This window comes from Xiphophorus couchianus, chromosome 5 (genome assembly GCF_001444195.1).
Source record: "Xiphophorus couchianus chromosome 5, X_couchianus-1.0, whole genome shotgun sequence".
Lineage (NCBI taxonomy): Eukaryota > Metazoa > Chordata > Actinopteri > Cyprinodontiformes > Poeciliidae > Xiphophorus > Xiphophorus couchianus.
The window spans coordinates 508,384-529,520 of NC_040232.1; the positions used below are offsets into that span (position 1 = coordinate 508,384).

At 48.8% G+C, this 21,137-nt stretch overlaps 2 protein-coding genes across 3 annotated transcripts; both read right to left on the reverse strand.

Annotated features, from left to right (window-relative positions):
• Positions 1-75: 75 nt before the first annotated feature.
• Positions 76-3,268, reverse strand: ppiaa (peptidylprolyl isomerase Aa (cyclophilin A)). Its single transcript, XM_028017988.1, has 4 exons — positions 3,078-3,268; positions 789-908; positions 546-718; positions 76-477 (listed from the first exon to the last, which is right to left on the reverse strand). The coding sequence occupies exons 1-4, from the start codon at positions 3,144-3,146 to the stop codon at positions 345-347; spliced, it is 495 nt and encodes a 164-aa protein (XP_027873789.1). The 5' UTR covers positions 3,147-3,268; the 3' UTR covers positions 76-344.
• Positions 3,269-4,919: 1,651 nt separating this feature from the next.
• Positions 4,920-17,238, reverse strand: LOC114144798 (zinc finger MIZ domain-containing protein 2-like). 2 transcript variants are annotated; one of them, XM_028017983.1, is made up of 21 exons: positions 16,873-17,238; positions 14,097-14,185; positions 13,893-14,007; positions 13,611-13,807; positions 13,365-13,524; positions 12,691-12,897; positions 12,500-12,623; positions 12,322-12,422; positions 12,161-12,250; positions 8,422-8,605; positions 8,183-8,324; positions 8,036-8,114; positions 7,813-7,944; positions 7,171-7,276; positions 6,943-7,100; positions 6,795-6,862; positions 6,652-6,720; positions 6,270-6,559; positions 5,961-6,202; positions 5,702-5,875; positions 4,920-5,531 (listed from the first exon to the last, which is right to left on the reverse strand). In XM_028017983.1, exons 2-21 carry the CDS (start codon positions 14,144-14,146, stop codon positions 5,427-5,429), a joined length of 2,793 nt encoding a protein of 930 aa, XP_027873784.1. In that variant the 5' UTR covers positions 14,147-14,185; positions 16,873-17,238; the 3' UTR covers positions 4,920-5,426. The 2 variants fall into 2 exon arrangements, with proteins under 2 accessions (XP_027873784.1, XP_027873783.1); XM_028017982.1 differs by having other exon boundaries at positions 12,161-12,253.
• Between the last annotated feature and the right edge of the window lie 3,899 nt (positions 17,239-21,137).

Genomic DNA, 21,137 nt, shown 5'->3' on the forward strand with positions numbered 1-21,137 from the left:
TCCAGGTGCAGTTCCAGGAAACCTCCAGCAGGTGGCTGCAGCAGAATCCGTTTAACATTAAAACCCAGAGACTGGTGTAATTATCAAGGCATCTTTTATTTCCTCATTTCATTTGATTTAACAAAAAAACCGTCAGGACTTTGTGGAAAAACGTTAATGCAAAAGAAACTTCAGAAAGGCAAAGTCACAGATGCAGCAACATTATCAGTCGACTGAACACAAACAGGACGAAATCTGCTGAATCTCCATCGATAGGAATGTTGATTTATGGAGGGGGAGGAGCCTAAAGGGGGCCAGACTACAGGGTCAGCAGGGGGTCGTGTTGGGGTTGTTTGCCATGGTGCTCAGAGCTGGCCGCAGTCGGCGATGACCGTCTTGCATTTTGGTTTCCCTGAAGAGGTTCCGAAGGACTCCATCTTCTTGACGATGTCCATTCCCTCCACCACGCTGCCGAACACCACGTGCTTCCCGTCCAGCCTGCAGACAAAGAGCAGGGATTAGCAGAGGCTCACCGCGAGGCGGGCGGCGATAGGCCGGCGCCGTACCATGTGGTCTTCACGGTGCAGATGAAGAACTGCGAGCCGTTGGTGTTGGGCCCGGCGTTGGCCATGGACAGGATGCCCGGCCCGGTGTGAGTCAGGCTGAAATTCTCATCGGCGAACTTGTTGCCATAGATGGACTTCCCGCCGGTTCCGTTGTGGTTGGTGAAGTCGCCGCCCTGCAGGCCAAACAGAGGTGAGCGGCGCGATCGGACCGACCCGCAGGTCGACCCGGAGCGGCGGCCTCACCTGGCACATGAAGTCCGGGATGATGCGGTGGAAGGACGACCCCTTGTAGCCGAAGCCCTTCTCTCCGGTGCACAGCACCCGGAAGTTCTCCGCCGTCTTGGGAACCACGTCGGCGCGGAGCTGCGGAGAGTTAGCAACATGACTGAGCAACGGCCCAATAAACCCAACAAACTGATCAATTATTAACGTTTCATCTGATTCAGTGAGAACTTCTACATCCTGTAGAGCCTTTCAGAGTGACGGCCACCAGGGGGCGCCTCGAGGACAAAACATACATTAATTTTATAGCATAGATGCTAATTGGTTTCTCAATCATAAACATAAGCTTAAACACTTTATTGGAACATTATTTTCCATGTTTATCTTTTGTAGCTAGCTGTTTTGCTCTTTAAGCTAGCTTAGCGACAGCTAAACAGGCTTACGGTCGGATCATCTGGAAACTAAAACCAGAAGCCATGAGACAGCGTTTTGCTAAACTAATAAAATTACTTCGTAGTGGAGAGAAAAACATGTTTTTCTGCCGGTTTTTTTGGACCCTCCAGGTCTAAAGGTCAGAGTCACGGAGGGCCGGATTTGGCCCGCGGGCCTCCAGTTTGACATGGAGGAACCATCTAACCCTGAAGGATCAAGTCTAACAGAACCAGAACCTCTGCAGCATGACCAGAACCAGAACCCAGTTCTCTGATCAGAACCCAGATGTTTCATTAAAACCCATAGAGGTTCTGGACGAAGTCGGCTTCTGATTGGGCGATTCACCTGGAGCGTCTTTTACCTTCTTTAGGTTAAAAACCGAAACGCTTCAAACTGGGACGGGATTATTTTACACCAAACGCAGAATATATATATATATATATATAAAAACAACAGTTTGTGCTTTAATGCATCTGAAGCTGCTCTACTTTGATCCAGATGTAAAGAAATAAACATGATAATGAGGCTTTTTATTAACGTTTCACTAACAGGTTTTCTGCAGTCAGTGCAGAATAATCCCGTCCAGATTTGAAGAGTCTACCTGTTGTAGGTCTGGATTCTTTCTAATCTGGTTCAGAGGAATAAAAAACAGATAAATTTCCCTTTAAGTGTCTAATAAACTTGATCTGAAATATTCTGCAAACCCAGTAGAATAATCCAGACCAGGTTTGATGAGTTCAGATGTTATAACTTTATATTTTATGTACATTTAGATTTTTTTATGTTTTAATCTGCAACTGTTCGTCTGCTTAGCAAAATGACACTTAATCAATTTATTCCAACATAAACAGCAAGTTCTCTTCCTTGCATCTCATTTTGTCTAGTTTAATTTATGAATGTTTTTCAACTTTACATTACATTTCTGTAATATAAACTTTACAGAACTTTACATTTTTTCTGTAAAGAATTTTTAATTGTCTTGCAAACTAACTGCAACTGGACTTTCTAATCTGGTCCAAAGGCAGAAAAAGATAAAATTACACTTTATTGAAGTGTCACTAATAAACTGTTAAATATTCTGCAACCAGAGCAGAATAATCCTGAGCAGATTAGAAGTGTCTTAGTTTTTAACTTGCAGCAGATTGGGTTCCCATCACCCAATCAGAGGCCAACTTCAGCTGCTGCAGCGCCTCATGGCTGCAGCAGCTGCGGCCCGGGAGGTAACCGGAGCCCTCAGCAGGATCCAAGGGTCAACTCCGGGACCGCCCAGAGCCTGGCTCAACAGCAGCACAACTCATGAGTCAGACCGGCTCCCCGGGAACGTTCCTGAACCGCTCCGCATCCCCGAACCGAACCGGGGGGCTTAACTGGGTCTTCCTACTTACATCCGCATTTCGCAGCGTTCAGACGGCGCTCCTCCCCCTCCCGCACCGCGCCAGTTCAGTGGAACTTTCCAGAACCGGACCGGGCCCGCAGCGACCGCGCCTGCCGACCCGCACGCCCTGCGCGTCGCCGAAGTCCCGCCCAGATTACACGCGGGAAAAACCACCGCAGCGGGCCTCGCGCTCCGCAGCTCCAGTCGCGGGAAGTAGGCCGCGCGACCCTGCAACAAAGACTCGCGCGCCTCGTGAGGCTGCGCGTGACCCGTTATAACTGCGGGTCTAATAGGACCCTTGCCGGAACAGAGCGCCAGCAGCCACGGCGGTAGCCGCTACGGGCTCCGGTTTCGGTTCGGGTCAGCCGCTGCGGAAAGTTCCGGCAAAAGCTGCCGGACAGAGGCGGCTGGAGGGCGGCGTGAAGCCGAGCGCACCCCCGATGTACACCAGTTTCACCCACGCACATCAGCCAGCTGCAACCGCCGGCTGTGAGCCGCCTTACCTCCATGACGATGCGGCCCAGAGGTTTGCCGTCAGCGGTGATGTCGAAGAAGACTTTGGGCTTGGCCATGATGTCTGCAGGCGGGCGTCAAATGGCTGGATCGAGGAGTTTTCCGGCGAGAGGACGAGGGAAGCCACAGGAAACCGAAAAAGATGGCCGAGCTCCGAGCAAATTTATATAAGACCCTAGTGGGCGGGGCTTAGTTCCAGACAGCCAATCAGTTATGAGGACGCAGATTGTGGCACGTTTTTGAGCTAATCAGCATGCGCAGCAGCAAACGCAAGCATTTTAGTAGCGACGCACATTTTTGAGTGTGTTGCATTGTTCTGACGGCGTACACCGGCTCGGAGACGCAATGAATGTTTTCAAACATGCCCGTTAAACCCCGCCCCGCTTAGACATCCCGGTGAGAGAGTTAAACTCACAGCAGAGCGGGCAATGCGCGCCAAGCATCACGGACGTGAGCTGTTCACGCAGCGCCCCGCAGTGAAGGCGCGCGCCCGGTGCCAGGGTTAAAATGTGCTGGCTGCGCGGTCACGCGCTCAGGGTGCGGTCGGTCGGCCCGGTTCAATCAGAACAAAGTTAGTGAGCGTGTCCCGGTATAACCGGAAAATCACAGAGAACACCGGGAAAGAGAAACACAGACCCAGAGCATTCTGGGTGAGATAAATTCACCCAGAACCGGGTCGAACCCCCCAGAACCAGGATAGAACCACTCAGAACTAGATTAGAATAGTTTTCGTAAGTTACTCTGTCAAAAAGCCACATTTTATTAATCATTATTTAATTTATTAAAGCAATAAGAGGGTATAACATCCAAGGGGGCGAATACTTTTCCTAGACTGTGATTCAATTTAATGTTTTTGGTAATTTGAGCTGAACTGTTTTTCACTCACAGAAACTAAATATTCCCAGTCGCAGGGATTCATTTGAACATTTGAAGAAGTTAAGGCTTTATTTAGAAATGCTGTAAGTCAGCAGCGCGATACACACATACTTTTGGCACGAATGGAACCCCGTAGGTCTGCAGGTTCCTCTGGTAAGGCAGCTGAAGTTCATGTCATCGTTTCATTGAGGTTTTCTGCTGCATTGACTCGAACCTCAGGATGATCTGAGCATGCTCAGAGAGAACTGCAGTATCTCTACTTCGCCACCAGAGGGCGCCACTGAACCAGCAGCGGCTTTAGCAGACAGATGAGGTTCTGTTTGACCCAAAGATCTTCAGGAATGAACCAAATCCAGATGGTGGAAGGAAGAACTTCGTAACTTGGAAAGAGGAAAAGCCATTTTCTCTGATTGGAAACGATTCTCCTCCCAGTCCTCCCAGTGATCAAACCTGCTCAGGTTCTGACGTCCTGCAGCGAGGTCCAGAACGGCTCAGTTAAAGGATTCAAATTAGGGTTTTTAATCCATAATTCTAACATAATCCTGACTGGAACTAAAACATGATCCAACTGCAGTAACTAACAACATGATATGCATTATATAATATTTCCTTTCAAATTAAAATAATTAATCCCAGAGGAACAAAACCTCTTGATGGCAGAAGGCTCTCCTGCAGCAGTCTGTGTTACAGCACACCTGAAAACGCCTCTGACTGGAGTCATTTTAGAAAAGATGATCTGAACTCTTTTGGAGATCTTATGAAAACCGGACCGGACCCGGACCTGAACCAGACCTGGACCCAAACCAGACCCTGGAGCAGACCGGACCAGGACCAGTCACCTTGTTCCTGCCGGTCCTGCTGGTTGTTCTGTGTTGCCATGGTTACACCCGATACACCCAAAGGGAACCCCAGAGCTTTGGTGACCTTTGACCTGCAGACAGAAACACTCGGCAGACTCGAGTCTTTCCAGCGTTTATTAAATTACAGGTTATGAACTCGTCTCAAGACTCTTTATGTTAATGTTACTGGATCACAGTTGTTGCCCCGGCAACACACAGAAGTCACAACAGCGGGCCAGCCAATCAGCTCAGAGGGCGGGGCTTGGTCTGGAAGAGTCTCTGATTGGTTGAGAGCAGCCACTGGTTCCTCTGGCCCAGCAGGCGCTGGTTCTGAGCGGGTCCACGGTACCAGAACCAGTTAACAGTTAAACCAAAACTGGACCTCAGCTCTGTTTTGGTTCTGTAGCTCATTGGGTCAGAACGAGAACCAGCCTCAGATCCAGAACCAGTCCACGGCTGCAGCCGGGCTGACGGGTCAGAACCACAATCAGGAGACAAAACCAGTAAAATGAGAACGACTTCAGTTACACACAGAACCAGGTCCAAACGGTTTAAAGTTCTGCAGTCTGTGCGGTTCTGTCTGGGAGGGAGCAGTTCCTCCAGTCCGGTCCGGTTCTGGACTCCTCAGTTGTTCTCGAACAGACTCAGCAGGTCGTCGTTGTTGTTGGGCAGGTCCGGAGGTCCGAGGTAGGACAGCAGCTCATCCGGGTTCGTCAGGTCTGGAAGCAGCTGCAGACAAACGGGTCGGAGAGCGGGTCAGAACCAGAACCAGAGTTCTGGTCTACCCTGCATTTACTGCTAGCTGAAGCTGGTTCTGATCCGACACGGTCAGTCAAACCTTTTGCAGAGTTTTGAAAGCTCCGGTTTCGAATGTTTTGGACCGACTCAGTTCTACTCACATCCAAAGAAGGTTCTGGAACATCTGTGGACCCGCCGAGCCCAAAGGAGCCGTCGCCTTGGAGACGAGGGTTCTGGTTGCCACGATGCATCATCTGACCGTTGCCATGGAGACCCTGTTGCTGCTGCTGGGAGAGAGCGGCACCATGGGAGACGGAGTCCAAACGGCCCGGCACCTGAGGGAGGGACAGGAAGTCAGAACCAGAACACCGACTGGTTCTAACGGACCAGCAGCGGTACCAACAGAACCAGCAGCGGTACCTGCGGGCCCAGCGAGTGAGGCGGCGCCTTGTCGGGCGTCAGCAGGGCGCTGGACAGATCCGGCTGGTAGGACAGCGGCGGCGGGCCGGGGGAGGAGAAGGTCCGAATACTGGGGGAACCGGGCCCGGCGGTGAAGGTCCGAATACTGGGGGAACCGGGCCCGGCGGTGAAGGTCCGAATGCTGGGGGAACCGGGCCCGGCAAAGTCCGAGAAGGCGGCAGATGGAGCGGGGAAGGACGGAGCTGAAGGACGAGAGACAAAGATCAGAACCGGGTCAGAACCTGGATCAGTTGGGGTCATGTGACCAACCTGCTGAGGGGAAGTCTGGCGTGTTGCTGCCTCCTGGTGGCAGGGAGGAGTAGGGCATCGGCGAGGAAGAGGAGGAGGGAGGCGCGGTCATGGAGGACGAAGAGGAGGGGGCGGGGCCTAGTGATGCGATCATCTCCATGACGCTGGGCAGGACCATGTGACTCGGGCTGAGCGTCCGGCAGCGCTTCAGAACCGGACCGTCTGACTCCTCCTTCATGTGGATGTCGGGTTTCACCGGAACCGGCTTCCAGCTGCAGACTGGGTCGATGGTGATCTCCTCGTAGTCAGAGCTGAGGAAGAGGAGGAGAGAGGAAGAGTTAGGTTCTGCTGGTACCAAACCAGGCACCGGAACCAAACAGGACCGGAGAAGAAGAGGTCTCACTTCTGGACGTAGATGAGGATTCCCAGCATGTACTGGTCCACTTCCAGTCCCTCCAGCAGAGCCGTTTTACTGAAACACAGACAGGTCGAGTCGGGTTGGGTCAGCAGAACTCTGATCGGGTTCTGATGGGCCGAGCTCCTTACTTGCACACCGGACACCTCCAGGTTCCTCTCTCACAGTTGAGTTGCAGGTACGACTCCAGGTCGAAGCACTGCGGAGACAAACGGCAGCAGGGTGGGCACGCCATGGCATCACAGCACAGCCAGAGCTCTGATTGGCTGCCGCCCTCACCTGTATGTGTCGGCAGTCGTGGCCCCTGGCGGGCAGCTGGATCCGTCTGAAGGTGATGGGACATTTCAGCGACACCTTGATGGCCGTCTGCTCCACGCCGTCCTCTCCGTTCAACCCGGGGGTCCCGGGAATCGAGCCGCTGCTGAAGTTCCTCTTAACTGAGAGAACAGGGTCAGAGGTCAGAGGTCAGGAGGACACAGAGGCTCCCAGCGACAAAGGAGGACTCACTCTTGGTGACGCAATGCTCGGCGGGCAGCAGCCGCTTCTTCATCAGGCCCTGCAGGACGGAGCGGACGGTGGGACGGTGGACCAGCTGGAGGACGAACAGGTGGGACTGGGGACAGAGAGGGCCGTTAGACTGGGGGCCGCAGGGGCCACAGGGAGGGCCGTTAGACTGGGGGCCGCAGGGGCCACAGGGAGGGCCGTTAGACTGGGGGCCACAGGGAGGGCCGTTAGACTGGGGGCCGCAGGGGCCACAGGGGCCACAGAGAGGGCCGTTAGACTGGGGGCCACAGGGGCCGCAGGGAGGGCCGTTAGACTGGGGGCCACAGGGGCCACAGAGAGGGCCGTTAGACTGGGGGCCACAGGGGCCGCAGGGAGGGCCGTTAGGGGCCCATATATTAAAAAGCACTTGACCTTAATTAACTTATAAATATTTTCTCTCTCTAATTGATTTTTGTTTCCGTTTCCGTCATTTTTAACTTGTTTGTAATAAATGTGCTAACAGGAAGTAGCATCATGGAAAGTAACTGCAGAGTGAAATCAAGGTGTTACCTGGTGGTTTAGAAAGGATTAACGTTTAACCCATCGAGTTATCGATGGGCTGTAAACCGATCGAGTTATCGATGGGTTATTGATGGGTGATCTTACGCAGCAGCAGGCGGTGACGGTGATCTGGATGGTGTTCCTTCCCGGCTGGCAGACCTGCTTCAGGTAGAGCGGCTTATGGGACGTCTTGTTGTCTCCTCGCTTGATGGTGAGCGGCGTGGCGTTGACGCTGACCTGAGGGACGGAGACGCAGCGTTAACCTTTGACCTGCAGCGCCGGGTCCAGACGGAGGGCAGGACCGGCAGAACCGGCGGCGGGGTCGGACCTGGACGGAGGCGGGCCAGTTGGTGTTCATCTGTCGGTCCTCGTGGTGGTAACACTTGAACTGCAGCTCCAGGTCGGGCCTGGAGACAGAACCGGGTCAGAATTTGGCCAGATCCGGGTCAGAACGAGGTCAGAACCGGGCCGTTACCTCATGATGAGCGTCTTGTAGACGGACTCGCGCAGCTGGAACACGTGGTTGCTGACAGCCAGGTTGTGCTCCAGACGGAACGGCTCCAGAACCACGCCGTCCCGCACCGGGAAGGTCAGCCGAAGGTCGTCGCTAGGGTTACCTATAGACAGGAAGTCACACATCTGAGCACTTCCTGTGACATCACAGTCATTCAGGACGGCTGGAGGACGGACCGATCAGCTGATCTGTGAGTCTACCTGTAGGGGGCGCCAGGGCCGCCATGTTGGGCTTGATGTCAGGCAGGAAGGAAGACGCCATTGGCTTCACGTCGGTGTTGCCGGGCGACATGTAGGGTGGAGCCATGGAGCTGCCGGGGGTGATGGGCGGCATCGGGTTTCCGGGGACGGGAGAGGACGGGTAACCGGGTAACCCTCGGCCCGGCTGGGGAGAAAGAACAGTTCACTTAGACCGGATCAGTTCATTTATGTTGAGTCCTGTTCCTCTAAAACCCGGACTGGATGGATCGGCTCTAGTGTTCTGTCTCAGCCCGGATCAAATCTGTTGTTATGGAAACCAGGCCCAAGCTGATTGTGTCTGTGAATTTAATCCAAATTTTAGAGATATTAGCAAGGATAATTTGTTTTGCTCGGTCCTCTGCGCTCATTCAAGGCGGTAAATGTCTCGGTTTTTGCTTCTCTCCACAGGGCCGGTCCAATCCTCCATGGGGCCCCGAGCCAAATGTGGTTTTGGGTCCCTCTAGTTCTGCTAACAAAGTAGACCGGCTGCAATCAGCAGTCCGATCATTAGGTCATTCACACAGCTGCTATAAACTTATTGCATCTCTAGCTGTTTACATTATAAACATGTTTAATAAGATTCATTTATTGACCAACTGATTTATCCACCAGTTGATTTCTGGGAGCCGATTTCCTTCATTTTGGGGCATCGTGATCAGCTGATACTTACATGTGAAGCTGATCTTAACTTCATCAGCAAAGGTTTATAAATCATCTCTGTCCTCTTCTGCTCTGCAGTGAGACGTTTGACTGACCGACCCATCAGGTCTGAACGTTTACAGTCAATAATATTCACTGTTACCAACTCAGAGACTTTCTTGCTACATTTAGCAACATTTCAGACAAAATAAATTCATATCAGCCAAAATCAGCAGGTCAGGCTTTTAAAGATCGGTAACCAGGGATCGGCCAGAAAACTGCAATCGGTGCAGCTCTACACACATTCATGACGTTCTTTGATTAAATTAATTTCTCTTAAGCGTTACTCCAATATCTAAAATTTAATTTATACCAGGTGAGTTTTTCTCTCCTGAGAAAGTGGACCGGTACCGGTCTGATTCTGAGCCTGCAAATTATTTTAACAGAAGTTTCTCATAACTTATAAGTTGATGTAAAAAATAATGTTTTTAGCCACTAAATGATTTTGCTCAGCAGCAAACAACATAGAGCAGCTCATCATGTAGCAGCTTGTAGCCTGACGGACAAACATTTAGCTAACAATGTCAAACATTGACAAGTTTTAATTATTCTTGTTAAACTTTATCAAACACGGTTTGAAGCCAAAATAGCTCAGAAATATTCAGAGCCACCATGAGAATCAACTCATTTAAAGTTAAACTCAGTTTCACACAAAGACTCCAGCATAAATGTTTGGCTGCTGAACTGGACCGGTCCGGTCCGGGTCGCTATCAAGTTAGCAGCTTTACTAATCTTTTACTTTACATTACATTAGAAAGGCTCATTAAAACAAACCTTTATCTTGGCTTTTTCTATTCTTCCTCTTTCTTTTCTCCCTCCCTGGAGGTTCAGTCCTTTTCTGAGACATAGTTTTGTTAACTTAACTTCTGACCTTCTGACCTTTGGACTGCACAGCGTGCGGTACCTACTGCGGCCACCAGGGGCCCCAAGAGCAATTTATGTTTTTCTTTTTATCAATAAAATAATGATTTCTACATAGATTATCAAATATATATTATTGTAAAAACAAAACACTTCATAGTGAAATTGTGTGTTTTTAATATTATAAAGACAGAAATTATTACCAAATAAAAAAATTTAAAAATCAGCTCCACTGAGGGGCCCCCTAGTGGCCCTGGGGGCCTAAGCGGCTGCTTAGTTTGCTTATGCCTTAGGCCGGCCCTGTCTCTCCACATCGATCACAGACTGTCAGGAGCGCTGCCCCCTGCAGGTGGGAGTTAGCATCACTTCAACAGGTTTTTTGTGTGAATCTGTTGATTTTGCATAAATTGGATATTCTCCAGTGCCTTCAACACCATCCAGCCTCTGCTGCTGGGTGAGAAGCTGCGGAGGATGGGTGTCAACGACTCAGTGATCTCCTGGGTGACTGACTACTTGACAGGCAGGCTACAGTTTGTCCGTCTGGGCAGTGCCCTGTCTGGTGTGGTGGTCAGTGATGTAGGAGCTCCACAGGGAACTGTGCTTTCTCCCTTTCTCTTCACCCTGTACACCACTGATTTCCAGTACAACTCTGAGTCATGTCACCTACAGAAGTTTTCTGATGACTCAGCGGTTGTCGGGTGTATAGGGGATGGAGGGGAGGGGGAGTACAGGACACTGGTGGACGGCTTTGTGGAGTGGTCTGACCAGAATCACCTGAGGCTCAACATTAGTAAGACCAGAGAGATGGTGACTGACTTCAGAAGGAAGAAGATACCTTCACGGCCACTAAAGGTCAAAGGGGAAGTGGTGGAGGAGGTGGAGGATTACAAATACCTGGGAGTTGTAATCGGCAACAGACTGGACTGGGCATCTAACACTGACGCTGTGTGCAGGAAGGGGATGAGCAGACTCTATTTTTTAAGGAAGCTGAGATCCTTCAATGTGTGCAGCAAGATGTTGGAGACCTTTTATCACAGTGTTGTTGCCGGTGCCATCTTCTTTGCTGCTGTGTGTTGGGGAAGCAGCATCAGAGCCAGCGACTCTAATAGACTAGACAAAATCATCAGGAAAGCTGGCTCTGTACTGGGACTAAGGCTGGAGTCCCTGGAAACTGTGGTGGAGAGGAGGACACTGAAGAAGGTTCTGTCTATTATGGACAATAAACAGCAGCCTCTCCACCACATAGTGGACAGACAGCGGAGCACCGTCTCACATAGGCTGCTCCAGCTCCGCTGTCGTAGGGACAGATACAGGAAATCCTTCCTGCCACATGCCATCTCACTGTACAATAAAAGCTAAATCATTGTTCTGCACTAATCAGTCCAATTTGCACAACTGCACTGTGGCACACTGCTGTACATATATTTACAGATACATACTGTATCTGCATTTTGAATCTTTGCAAGGACTGCTCTAAGCTGCTTTTTATATTGACAGCATGTTATATTTTATTCTTATTTATTTTATCTACAACTACTACTCAGTGGTAGTTGTTATTGTGTCTTGTCTCTATGCTGCTGTAACTGCGAAGTAATTTCCCTGCTGGGATGAATAAAGTACTTCTATTCTATTCTATTCTAATAAAGAAAGTCTTTAAATCAAACAGTTTGAAGATCAACTGGCTGACTAAATAATTAGGATTTAACTGAAATGTATAAAATGTAAATTATTTTAGTGGTATTTTATTGTGTTTGTCGTTTTTGTGTGTACGTCTCTTATCAATAATGTCTTCCATCAAACATATTTTCCTATTTCCTGTCAAACTTTAATGTTTTTTAAAACATAAAGTCGTTGGACCGCCAGCTGGAAGCTCTGCGTCAGAAATACGGCGTACCAGAGACGCACAAATACAAAAGGTTCCCGCTCTAACCCTAACCCTAAAATAAATATAAATGAATGTTAATATTTTAAAGTGTTAAAATCAATTAAACCAATTAATTAAAATAAAGACGTTAAAGTCCTGAGTTAGATTTATAACTCAGAGATTCACTGATTCATTTTCAGCTGTTTTACTAAAAACGTCCAGAACCAGAACCAAAACCAGAACCAGAACGGTTTGGGTCAGTGTGAAGCGTCTCACCCCTGCTTGCTGGTTGAAGGCGTTGTAGCCGCCTGCGGCGCCCCCTGCTGGCAGAGCATTCAGGTTCCCAGTCTGGCCGTTGAACTGGTCCTGCTGAACAGAACCCAGCGTTAGCCACACGGTCTGGTCCGGCGGTTCTGACGATCAATCCCGGAGCTCACCTTGTAGAACTGGGAGTTCGAACCTCCTGAGGGCGGGTACTGTGGGAGGGGCATCTTATAGGAGGGGGTGGGGCCAGAACACTGGGGGGCGGAGCCTGGACCTGAGGAGGAAGACCAGCCGGTTTTACTTCTGCATTTCGGTCCAAATCGACTGAAAATGGATCTGGATGATCAGTACCTGGGTGGTACTGCATGTTGGGTCCAGAGTAAGGACCGGGCCCCGTGGGTCCGGCTCCACCGGAGCCGCTCATCACGCTGACCCCGGAGGGAACACCGTACTGCTGGGGCATTCCTGGGAACGACTGGGAACAGAACCGGGTCAGTTAGCCAACAGAACCGGCCACCTGGTGGCTCGTCATGCAGTCTCACCTCGGAGCCGTAGGGCCGCTTCAGGCCCTGCGGGGGCCGCATGTGTCCCTGCTGGGGGCCGGCGCCGTAGCTTGGGTGCTGGGGAGCCCTCTGCTGGCCCGGCCCAGGGCCGTACATGGAGCCCATGGAGGGCGGGCCCCTGGTGGGGCCGGGGCCGCGGGGGCCAGACAGGCCCATGAACTGGCTGCTGTAGCCGGGGGCCGCCATCTGAGACGGACAGGAAACGGGTTCAGAACCAGCAGAACCAGCTCTGGTTCTGTTCAGGGTTTTAACAGGTTTGGCTTTTGAATTGTAATTCAGTTTTAGTTTTTTTTCATTCTTTGGTTCTTTTTGATCATTTTTACGTCGACTAAACTGATGTTTACATTTTCACCAAACTGATTAATTTGAGTTTCGCTGTCGCCATTTTGCGGCCTAGCGCAATCACCAGGAGGAGCCGTAAGTAGCCGACGGCTGACGTAAACATCAGTTTGAGATACTAAAACAGATTCATAAACACAAACAATATCATGTCTGTATTTCAGTGTGTTTTAGTTTTATAGACATTAAAGTTCCAGTTAGTTACAGTTTTTATTTATTCCAGTTAATGAAAATGTTTTAGTTTTTTTTAGCTTTGGTATCTTTGGTTCTGGTGACCCGGAGCGTCCAGCAGGGGCCGCCTCGGCCCGGCTCACCTGTCCGTAGCTCATCTCCTGGTTCTGTTTCTCCTGGATGGCGGCTACGGTTGCCGTGGCGGTGGCGGTTGCTGTGGCGGCGGCGGCGGCGGCCACGGCGGCGGCAGCAGCAGCCTGGGTGAACTCGGAACCTCTGGAGCCTCCAGGGGCCGGGGGGTAACTGGGGACAACAGAACCACAGCGGGGGGGGTTACTGCTGATCTGGAACCAAAAATCAATCAATCAATCGATCAATGAGGGCCCCACCTGCCCGAGTAGCCCCCCGGAGCCCCGGCGTACCCCCCGCCGGTCCGTCCGTACAGGTAGCCCTTCCCCGGCTCCCCGTAGCCCGGCTGGCCCAGGTAGGCGCCGGGGCCCCCCGACATGCCGGGGCCCCCGGAGCCCTGCATCATGGGGCTGCCAGCCGCGCTGGCCCCAGGGCCCATCCCGCCTCCACCCAGGCCCTGGGGACACAAACACAGCTCAGACCGGACTGGTGATGTCACAGATACCTGCTGGTGATGTCACAGACGCCTGATTATGTCATACCTGGCTGGCGGGCGGGTTGGGGACGCCCCACACAGTGGTGACCACCGACAGGGACCCGGTGGGCTGGTTGGGGGGCTGCTGCCAGCTGGACGGGTCGTAGGGGTACGACCCGTCGCTGTGGAGACGGAGAGCGTTGTCATGGCAGCCAGAGCGGGACACGTTATACCGGGTCTGGGCTCAGACCGGAACCAGAATCGGACCTACCTGTGGGGGTTGGCGCCCAGGCCACTCTTCATCTGGTTCAGCGGGTTCATGGCAGACGGAACCGGCGGCCCAATCCGGCAAACAGAACCCTGGCGCACAGAGACAGTCCGTGTTAAACTACGTTTCCCATCAGCCACCTGGGGCCCGCTCAGCACCAACCAGAACCAGTTTCTATTTACATGTGGAGTCCCTCAGGGCTCAGAACTCAGGGCAAAACATTTCACTGTTAAAATGTTACAAATCATCCTGATGGCAGATATATTTTATTAAGGGAATGATTCAATAACATTAAAGAACCTGTGGTTAATGAGATGTCTGAACTTACTGACTGGATTAAATTAAATAATTTATAAACTGGAAAAAAATTAAATTCATGATTTTTAGTAACAGAAAAGCAGATTATTCTATTATAACAACCATTAATGATAATCTAGTAGAGTGAATAAATTAAGTTACATCGTTATGAATTATTTTATCTCATAAACTGAGAATGAAATATTTAAAACACAAACTGTGTAACATTATTAGCCTAATAAATTTACTTTATAAAGGTTTGGAGAAACATTTCACACTAAACTGCTGTTAGGACTTTATATGAGGTGAATGTTAGAGAACAAACCCACAAATCTAATTTATTACATCTAAGTGTTAATTATGTCTAAAGCGGGAAAGAGATTTACTGTCAGTTTACTAAACTTCTTTCTTAAATGACAGAAACCAAACAGGAAGTAGGGCTGACCAATAAATCAATAACAATACATATATCAATAGACATACGATCACTATCAATTAATATGTCTGATAGAATATTTCACAGAACTCTGATCCAGAACTGCACAGCATTCTGGGAGATGTAGGCAGAGGAAAAGCTTTAGCTGCTCAACCTCTCAGCGATAGCTAAGCTAGCTGGTAGCATCAACTCAGTCTGGAGAACCCTAACCCTTTCAACACATCACCTTGTTCCTGGAAGGTCACCTGATCTCCAGGTGAGCCTGTTCACCTGTAGGCTGAGGACAGGAAGTAAACAATGGAGGCTCCGCCTTCAGGAAGTTCCTGATCCTTGAGTCTCCCTGTGAGTCAGCGCTCAGCTGGAAGCCGCCCTGCAGGATGTTTTCAGGTTGAGTCGGATCAGAACCAGTGGGAGGAGTGAGACCTCCTCTTTTGGAGGATCTTTGATGGTCTCTGTCTGCAGGTATCTGATTGGCTCTCCCGTCGGTCCAGTCCAATCCCCTTTATGTTCCTCAGGGAGGTTCTGACCAGAGCAGCGACCTGTTAAAACCGGTCCAACAGCAGAACCGGCGCCGCCCGATCACACCTACAGCTGACTCACCTGAGTCACGTGAGCGGACCTGAACCCGACCTGCTTCCAGTTTGACTGCCAGCGCCAAACAGGTCCACCAGATCAAAGTTCTGCTGAGTGGAACCACAGGAAGCAGGAAGCAGGAAACAGGAAGTAGCTCTGAGAAGCAGGAAATAAAACCAAGAGTCTTCCTGGTTCTGCTAAAACAAACCAACCCTGCGACCCGGTCCAGCTGTAATTAACACCCAGACTGACCAGAACTGCTCCGACAGATCAGAACCAGTTCTCCGGCTTACCGAGGTTCTTCTCGTCACAACCAGAACCAGAATATTTCAGATGAAGGTTTGTTTATTTAGATGAATATTCAGGGAAAAGTGTGGCAGTAAAACCAGGAAGACACGGGCCTCAGCAGAACCTCCAGCAGAACCTCCTGACCCGTGTTCGCTGAAGCCTCATCAGAACCTGCTCAGTAATGGAACAGAACCAGGCCTTCAGCAGGTCCAACAAAACCTCAGAACCAGATCGTGAGACCATCCACTCTGACCAGAACCTGTCAGGTTCCAACATATGAACGTTCCCATGGCAACGCTGGGAGAAGATGCACTGCAGGAATATCTAACCATAGCTAAGGGTCCGTAGCTGGTTTCCATGGCTACGGGTTAGTAGTCCTTAGCTGGTTTCCATGGCCAGCTAAGGTTGTTAACTAGTTTCCGGCTGGGTAACCTGGGCTGCCTCACCAGGAATCATTCAACGAGTTTCACTGTAAAGGTCAGAGGTTAATATTATTCTGTGAAACAGAAGGCAGACAGCAGATCGTGGGTGTATCTCGCATGGGCTGTTTCACCACGTAATAACGGAGAATAAAAGCTGATTTCATTTCTGCTCTGCTCTCTGGACGGATTTTAAACCACCAACCCCACTGCCACCGTGAACGCGACACATTAATGTTATTAGTAACAACCGTTTAATTAATTATGAAAACAGAAACGCGTCCGAAGCGGGCCGCGTCTCCTCCGTGAGCCGCCCCTCGGCCTCCGGCTCCCCACAGGAACAATGACGGCCACCGGAGACATTTTGAGGGAAGCTAGGGCTAAGCTAGGGTTTTTCTGCTAGCATGCTAACATTAGCATGCTAGCAGAAAAACAACAACAACCGGAAGTTCAGGACCGATAAATGCTACATGAAATTATGTGGTTCAAATATCCACAACTAATATCTGTTTATGCGTTCAACCTGACATGTTTTACATCAAATTATTGTATTTTTACAGTTAGCATGGTAGCCTAGCTAGCGGTGACAATGGAATGCTAACAGGTTAGCAGCAGCAGATTCTCCAGCATGAAACCTTCAGCTGATGGTCTCCCAGTTAGTTTCCATCGAGCAGACCATCCCGAATCCACCGGACACACACCTCACACACTCCGGTCACACACACACACGGGAGCCAGCAGAACTCCTGTCACACAGCGGACATACCTCCTTTAATTCCCCGGTGTCCGAGCCCTGCTCCGGGGCTCCGCGGTCTCAGCTCCGCGGGGCCTCCGAGGCATCAAGAACCGAGAGCCCGATGAGCCTTCACGGTCCCGCCGACTGAAGACGCGGTGCGTCCTGAAAGATCCAGAAATAGATCCAGTAAATAGATCCAGTAAAGATCCGGGATCGAGAGATTCAGCTGCTTCAAACTGCTTCTATCCGGTTTCTGCGGCTGATAATCCGGCCTCAGAAAGAACCGCAATCCGCTGGAGCTCTGGCAGAGTTCACATTGAAATCCAGAGAAACAAACCGGAACAACGAGGGTTAACCACAGAGCGGAGGTTAGCAGCGGCTAGAGTTTCTTCTTCTTCTTCTTCTTCTTCTTTTTTATGGCGGTTGGCAACTTACTGATGTGCAATACCGCCATCTACTGGAATGGAGTGTGGATCGGGACGCCAGTGTTTCCTTCTCCGCTTCACTGCTCACGGTGTGGGGGTTCGCTCCCTAGCAGTCCGCTGGAGGACGATCCGGTGAGAAGCCACAGGGGCGGAGTTCCTCCGGTTTAACATGAGGACGATGAATCAGAGCAGTAACCGGCCTCCTCTAACCTCCTGCTAACCGGATGTTATTCAGCAGGTTCAGTCAGTTTACAACATGATTCATCTTGAAACAGGGAATCAGAGCGGAGTCCAAACCCCGCCCACCATGCGCACCGCCTGCCGCGCCAGTATGTAAATGGAGCAGAGTCACTAAATCAGGTTTAAATGACATTTGTTTTCTGTGAAGCAATATGTTATAGTTCCGTCAAGCCGAAGGGCAATAAACAACCAGAAAAAGTTAATTACTAACAACATTTATTGTTACACACATAAAAAGGATTCCCGTTAACTTTATCTGTCGTTTGTCAACCCGATAATGTTCGACCCGAATTTAACCACTTCAGGCGGACAAACCCGTATAAACCACAAAAATGTTCACTGCAACATTAAGATGCATCCGATACACTGCAAACATGATCACATGCAATTCAAACTGAGATCACACCAACAGGATGGGTCTCAATTATTTAAGATCAACAGCGACACAGGATATAGATATTCAGGGAAGTGACCCAGAAACAAACATCCATCCATCCATTTTCTGTTCACCCTTTGTCCCTAATGGGGTCGGGAGGGTTGCTGGTGCCTATCTCCAGCTACGTTCCGGGCGAGAGGCGGGGTACACCCTGGACAGGTCGCCAGTCTGTCGCAGCAGAAACAAACAGATAAATGAAAAGTTGTCAAGTATTAGAAGAAATAAACAAACTGGGCGGACTAACAAAAAGAAAACCAAACTCTAAAAGGACAGCAGGAAACAGTGCTAACACTGTAAAACAAAAACACAAACATTACTAAATGCTTATTAAATCATTTTAATCAAGTTAATCTAAAACACCACTAGAATGGCTGGAGTTAGGCCATTTGGACATATACCTATTCAGGCTAGAGATAGTCCAACTGGCCTGAAGCCCTTTTGTTCAGTAAATAGGGCCATTACCTTATCAGTACCCTGTTAACGGCCTCAACGCATCTCACAGTTGTACAATTGTTCCTTAGACTTCGACTGACTTTGTTGTCATTTTCAATGCACAGGGTGTATACAGAACGAAATTTCGTTGCATACGGCTCAGGATAATGTTTGAGGTTCCAATGTTGTGAGTAAAATAAAATACAGTATAAAATATGAATATAAATCTAAATATAAAATATAAAGTGCAGGACTGACAGTAAAATAGAAGTTATTTAGCTCTGTACATGTGCAAGGTATGAAGTGGAGACCAGATTTTGAGTGCAGTCCAGTTAAGAGTTCAGCAGTCTGATGGCAAGTGGGAAAAAGCTGTTTCGGAACCTGGTGGACCTGCACCGGATGCTGCAGAACCTCTTTCCAGAGGGCAGCAGGGAGAACAGTCCATGGTGGGGGTGTGAGGGGTCACTGACGATGTTTCGGCCTCAGGACACGCATCCTGCATCGATGGTTGACCTGACACTTCGCCCTTTTGCCTGAGCTGGGTGTGGAAGGTTGTTGCCGAAGCAGTTTCTCCTTGTGTGCCTTCTTCTCACTCACATGAGAGTTACCCAACTCTTTTGCAAGCTCAACCAGGAAGTCCACCCGTCTCTCCTGCACCCCAATGCATGCCTGATAAAGCACATGTGCATTCAGTGCTGCCATGTCAATCATGTTTGCCAGGTTTGCTGACCAGCTGTCACATAGTGATGGAACCTTGGTCACCCCCCGCAAGATTATGACTGAAATAAATGCCATTAGTTCTTGTGAACTAAATAGGTGAAGCAGTCACCTATTTATCCTCCACAGCACAAAAGGCTGCATGCAAATTTGCATGTGCAAAGTCTCCCAGATTTCTTTTGCTTACACTTTTTGCATGTTTTTATTTTATTTTTTTTAATTTTTTTTTTTTTTTCTCCGAAGAGTTTTTGCGGCGCTAGTGGCACGTATTGTTTTGACAGTAGGCAGACAGGAAGGAGGGTGAGGAGAGGGGGGAAGACATGCGGCAAAGGTCGTCGGGACCGGGAGTCGAACCCGCGACGTCCGCGTCGAGGACTAAGGCCTCCAAACGTGGGGCGTGCTAACCCCCTGCGCCACCACAGCACGCCCCTGCATGATTTTTTTGAGGTGGATCAACACAATTAATTTGGTTAGTTTATTTCTAAACTGTCATTTTATACCCTCTTAGCTTTATTTCAAAGAGAAACATTACTAATTTCTTTTAGAAAAACCTTTGCATATTTTTTGAAACAGATTGTATGTTTTGCGAACTCTATGTACATTTGGCAAAATGACCTGGATAATGCAGCACAACATCAGGGATCAGCTGCAAAAGGTCACATCTCTCCAAAAACACTTCATAACGAGTTGTAGGTATCATAGATACCCACCCCCAACATGGACTATTCACATTCCTACCTTCTGGCCTGACGGTCAACGGCCACATTTACAATTGAAGAAGAATGCTAATTTGAGCCATCAGAGTCGTCAGGGTGGACTCAGGGCCTTTTGGCCCTGTTGAGCCATTCTAGGGAGAAATCGAAAACCCAGCCATTCTAGTGTTAAAACACTGCATAAACCATCACTCTGAGATCAAACTTAGTGTAGCAGATCTGGTGCAAACCTACCAAATAAAAACAATATAAAAACATACAATTCATTCTGATTAAGACACTAATGTTTAAACCAAGCAGGTAACATTAATAATGCAGCCGTGTATAAAAACACATCAGCACAACTGACTCAACCCTCCATGGGTCAATTTGACCCGGGGACTGTTTTATCATGCTATGGTGTCAGAAACCAAAAATTCCTCCAAAACATTTTTGTATCTGATAATTAACTCCAATACTAACAATTTCAATCAATATTTGTGCAATGATGGTTTTTTATTTCTCAGAAATTAAGGATCAATAACGACAACCTGCTCATTTATTCATTTGGACAGAAAAATGGAATTTACATTTTTAATGTCCACTGAAAAAAACCTAGACACAAAAAACTATAATTTCCTTGAAATTGATCTTTGGTAAAAAAAAAAAATATATATATTTTACACTTTTTATTTCAATGTGTATCTTTATAATTGAACTTGAGACACACACACTGTTCAGGGTCAAATTGACCCGCTGATTAAAATCAAGATAAATGAATCATGCAGAGTTTTTATGTTTTTCTCCATTTCTGCTGAGTGACACTCAGTGTGGGTGGAGTTTGTCCACACTGAGTGTCACTCAGTGTGGGTGGAGTTTGTCCACACTGAGTGACACTCAGTGTTTTGTGGAGTTTATCCACAGGAACAGAAAAGATTCCCGTCAAACGTTGTGTGAACACTTTCTGCTTTCTCGCAGTTTCCTAGTGAAGTAAAGAGAATATAATGAGAAAGTGTGTGTGTGTGTGTGGTGAAATATTGTTCAAAGCTATAGAATTGGAAATGTTTTAATCTTTTTTTGCACTTCAACTTCACTGCCGGGTCAAATTGACCCGAACAGTATCTATGTAAAAGGTAGAGCTACTGGTTGGTACAAATGTGTAAAATGAATAAATGTTCAATTTATATGTAGAGTGCACCTATTAAGACAAATAGAAAAAGTTTCATGCAAAAAAAAATACTTCCAACTATTTAAAAAAAAATTAAACTTTAAAACGGGTCAATTTGACCCGGAACATAACAGGAGGGTTAAGATTCATTTTCAAACTGTTTTCCTCCAAACAGCGTGGGCCCA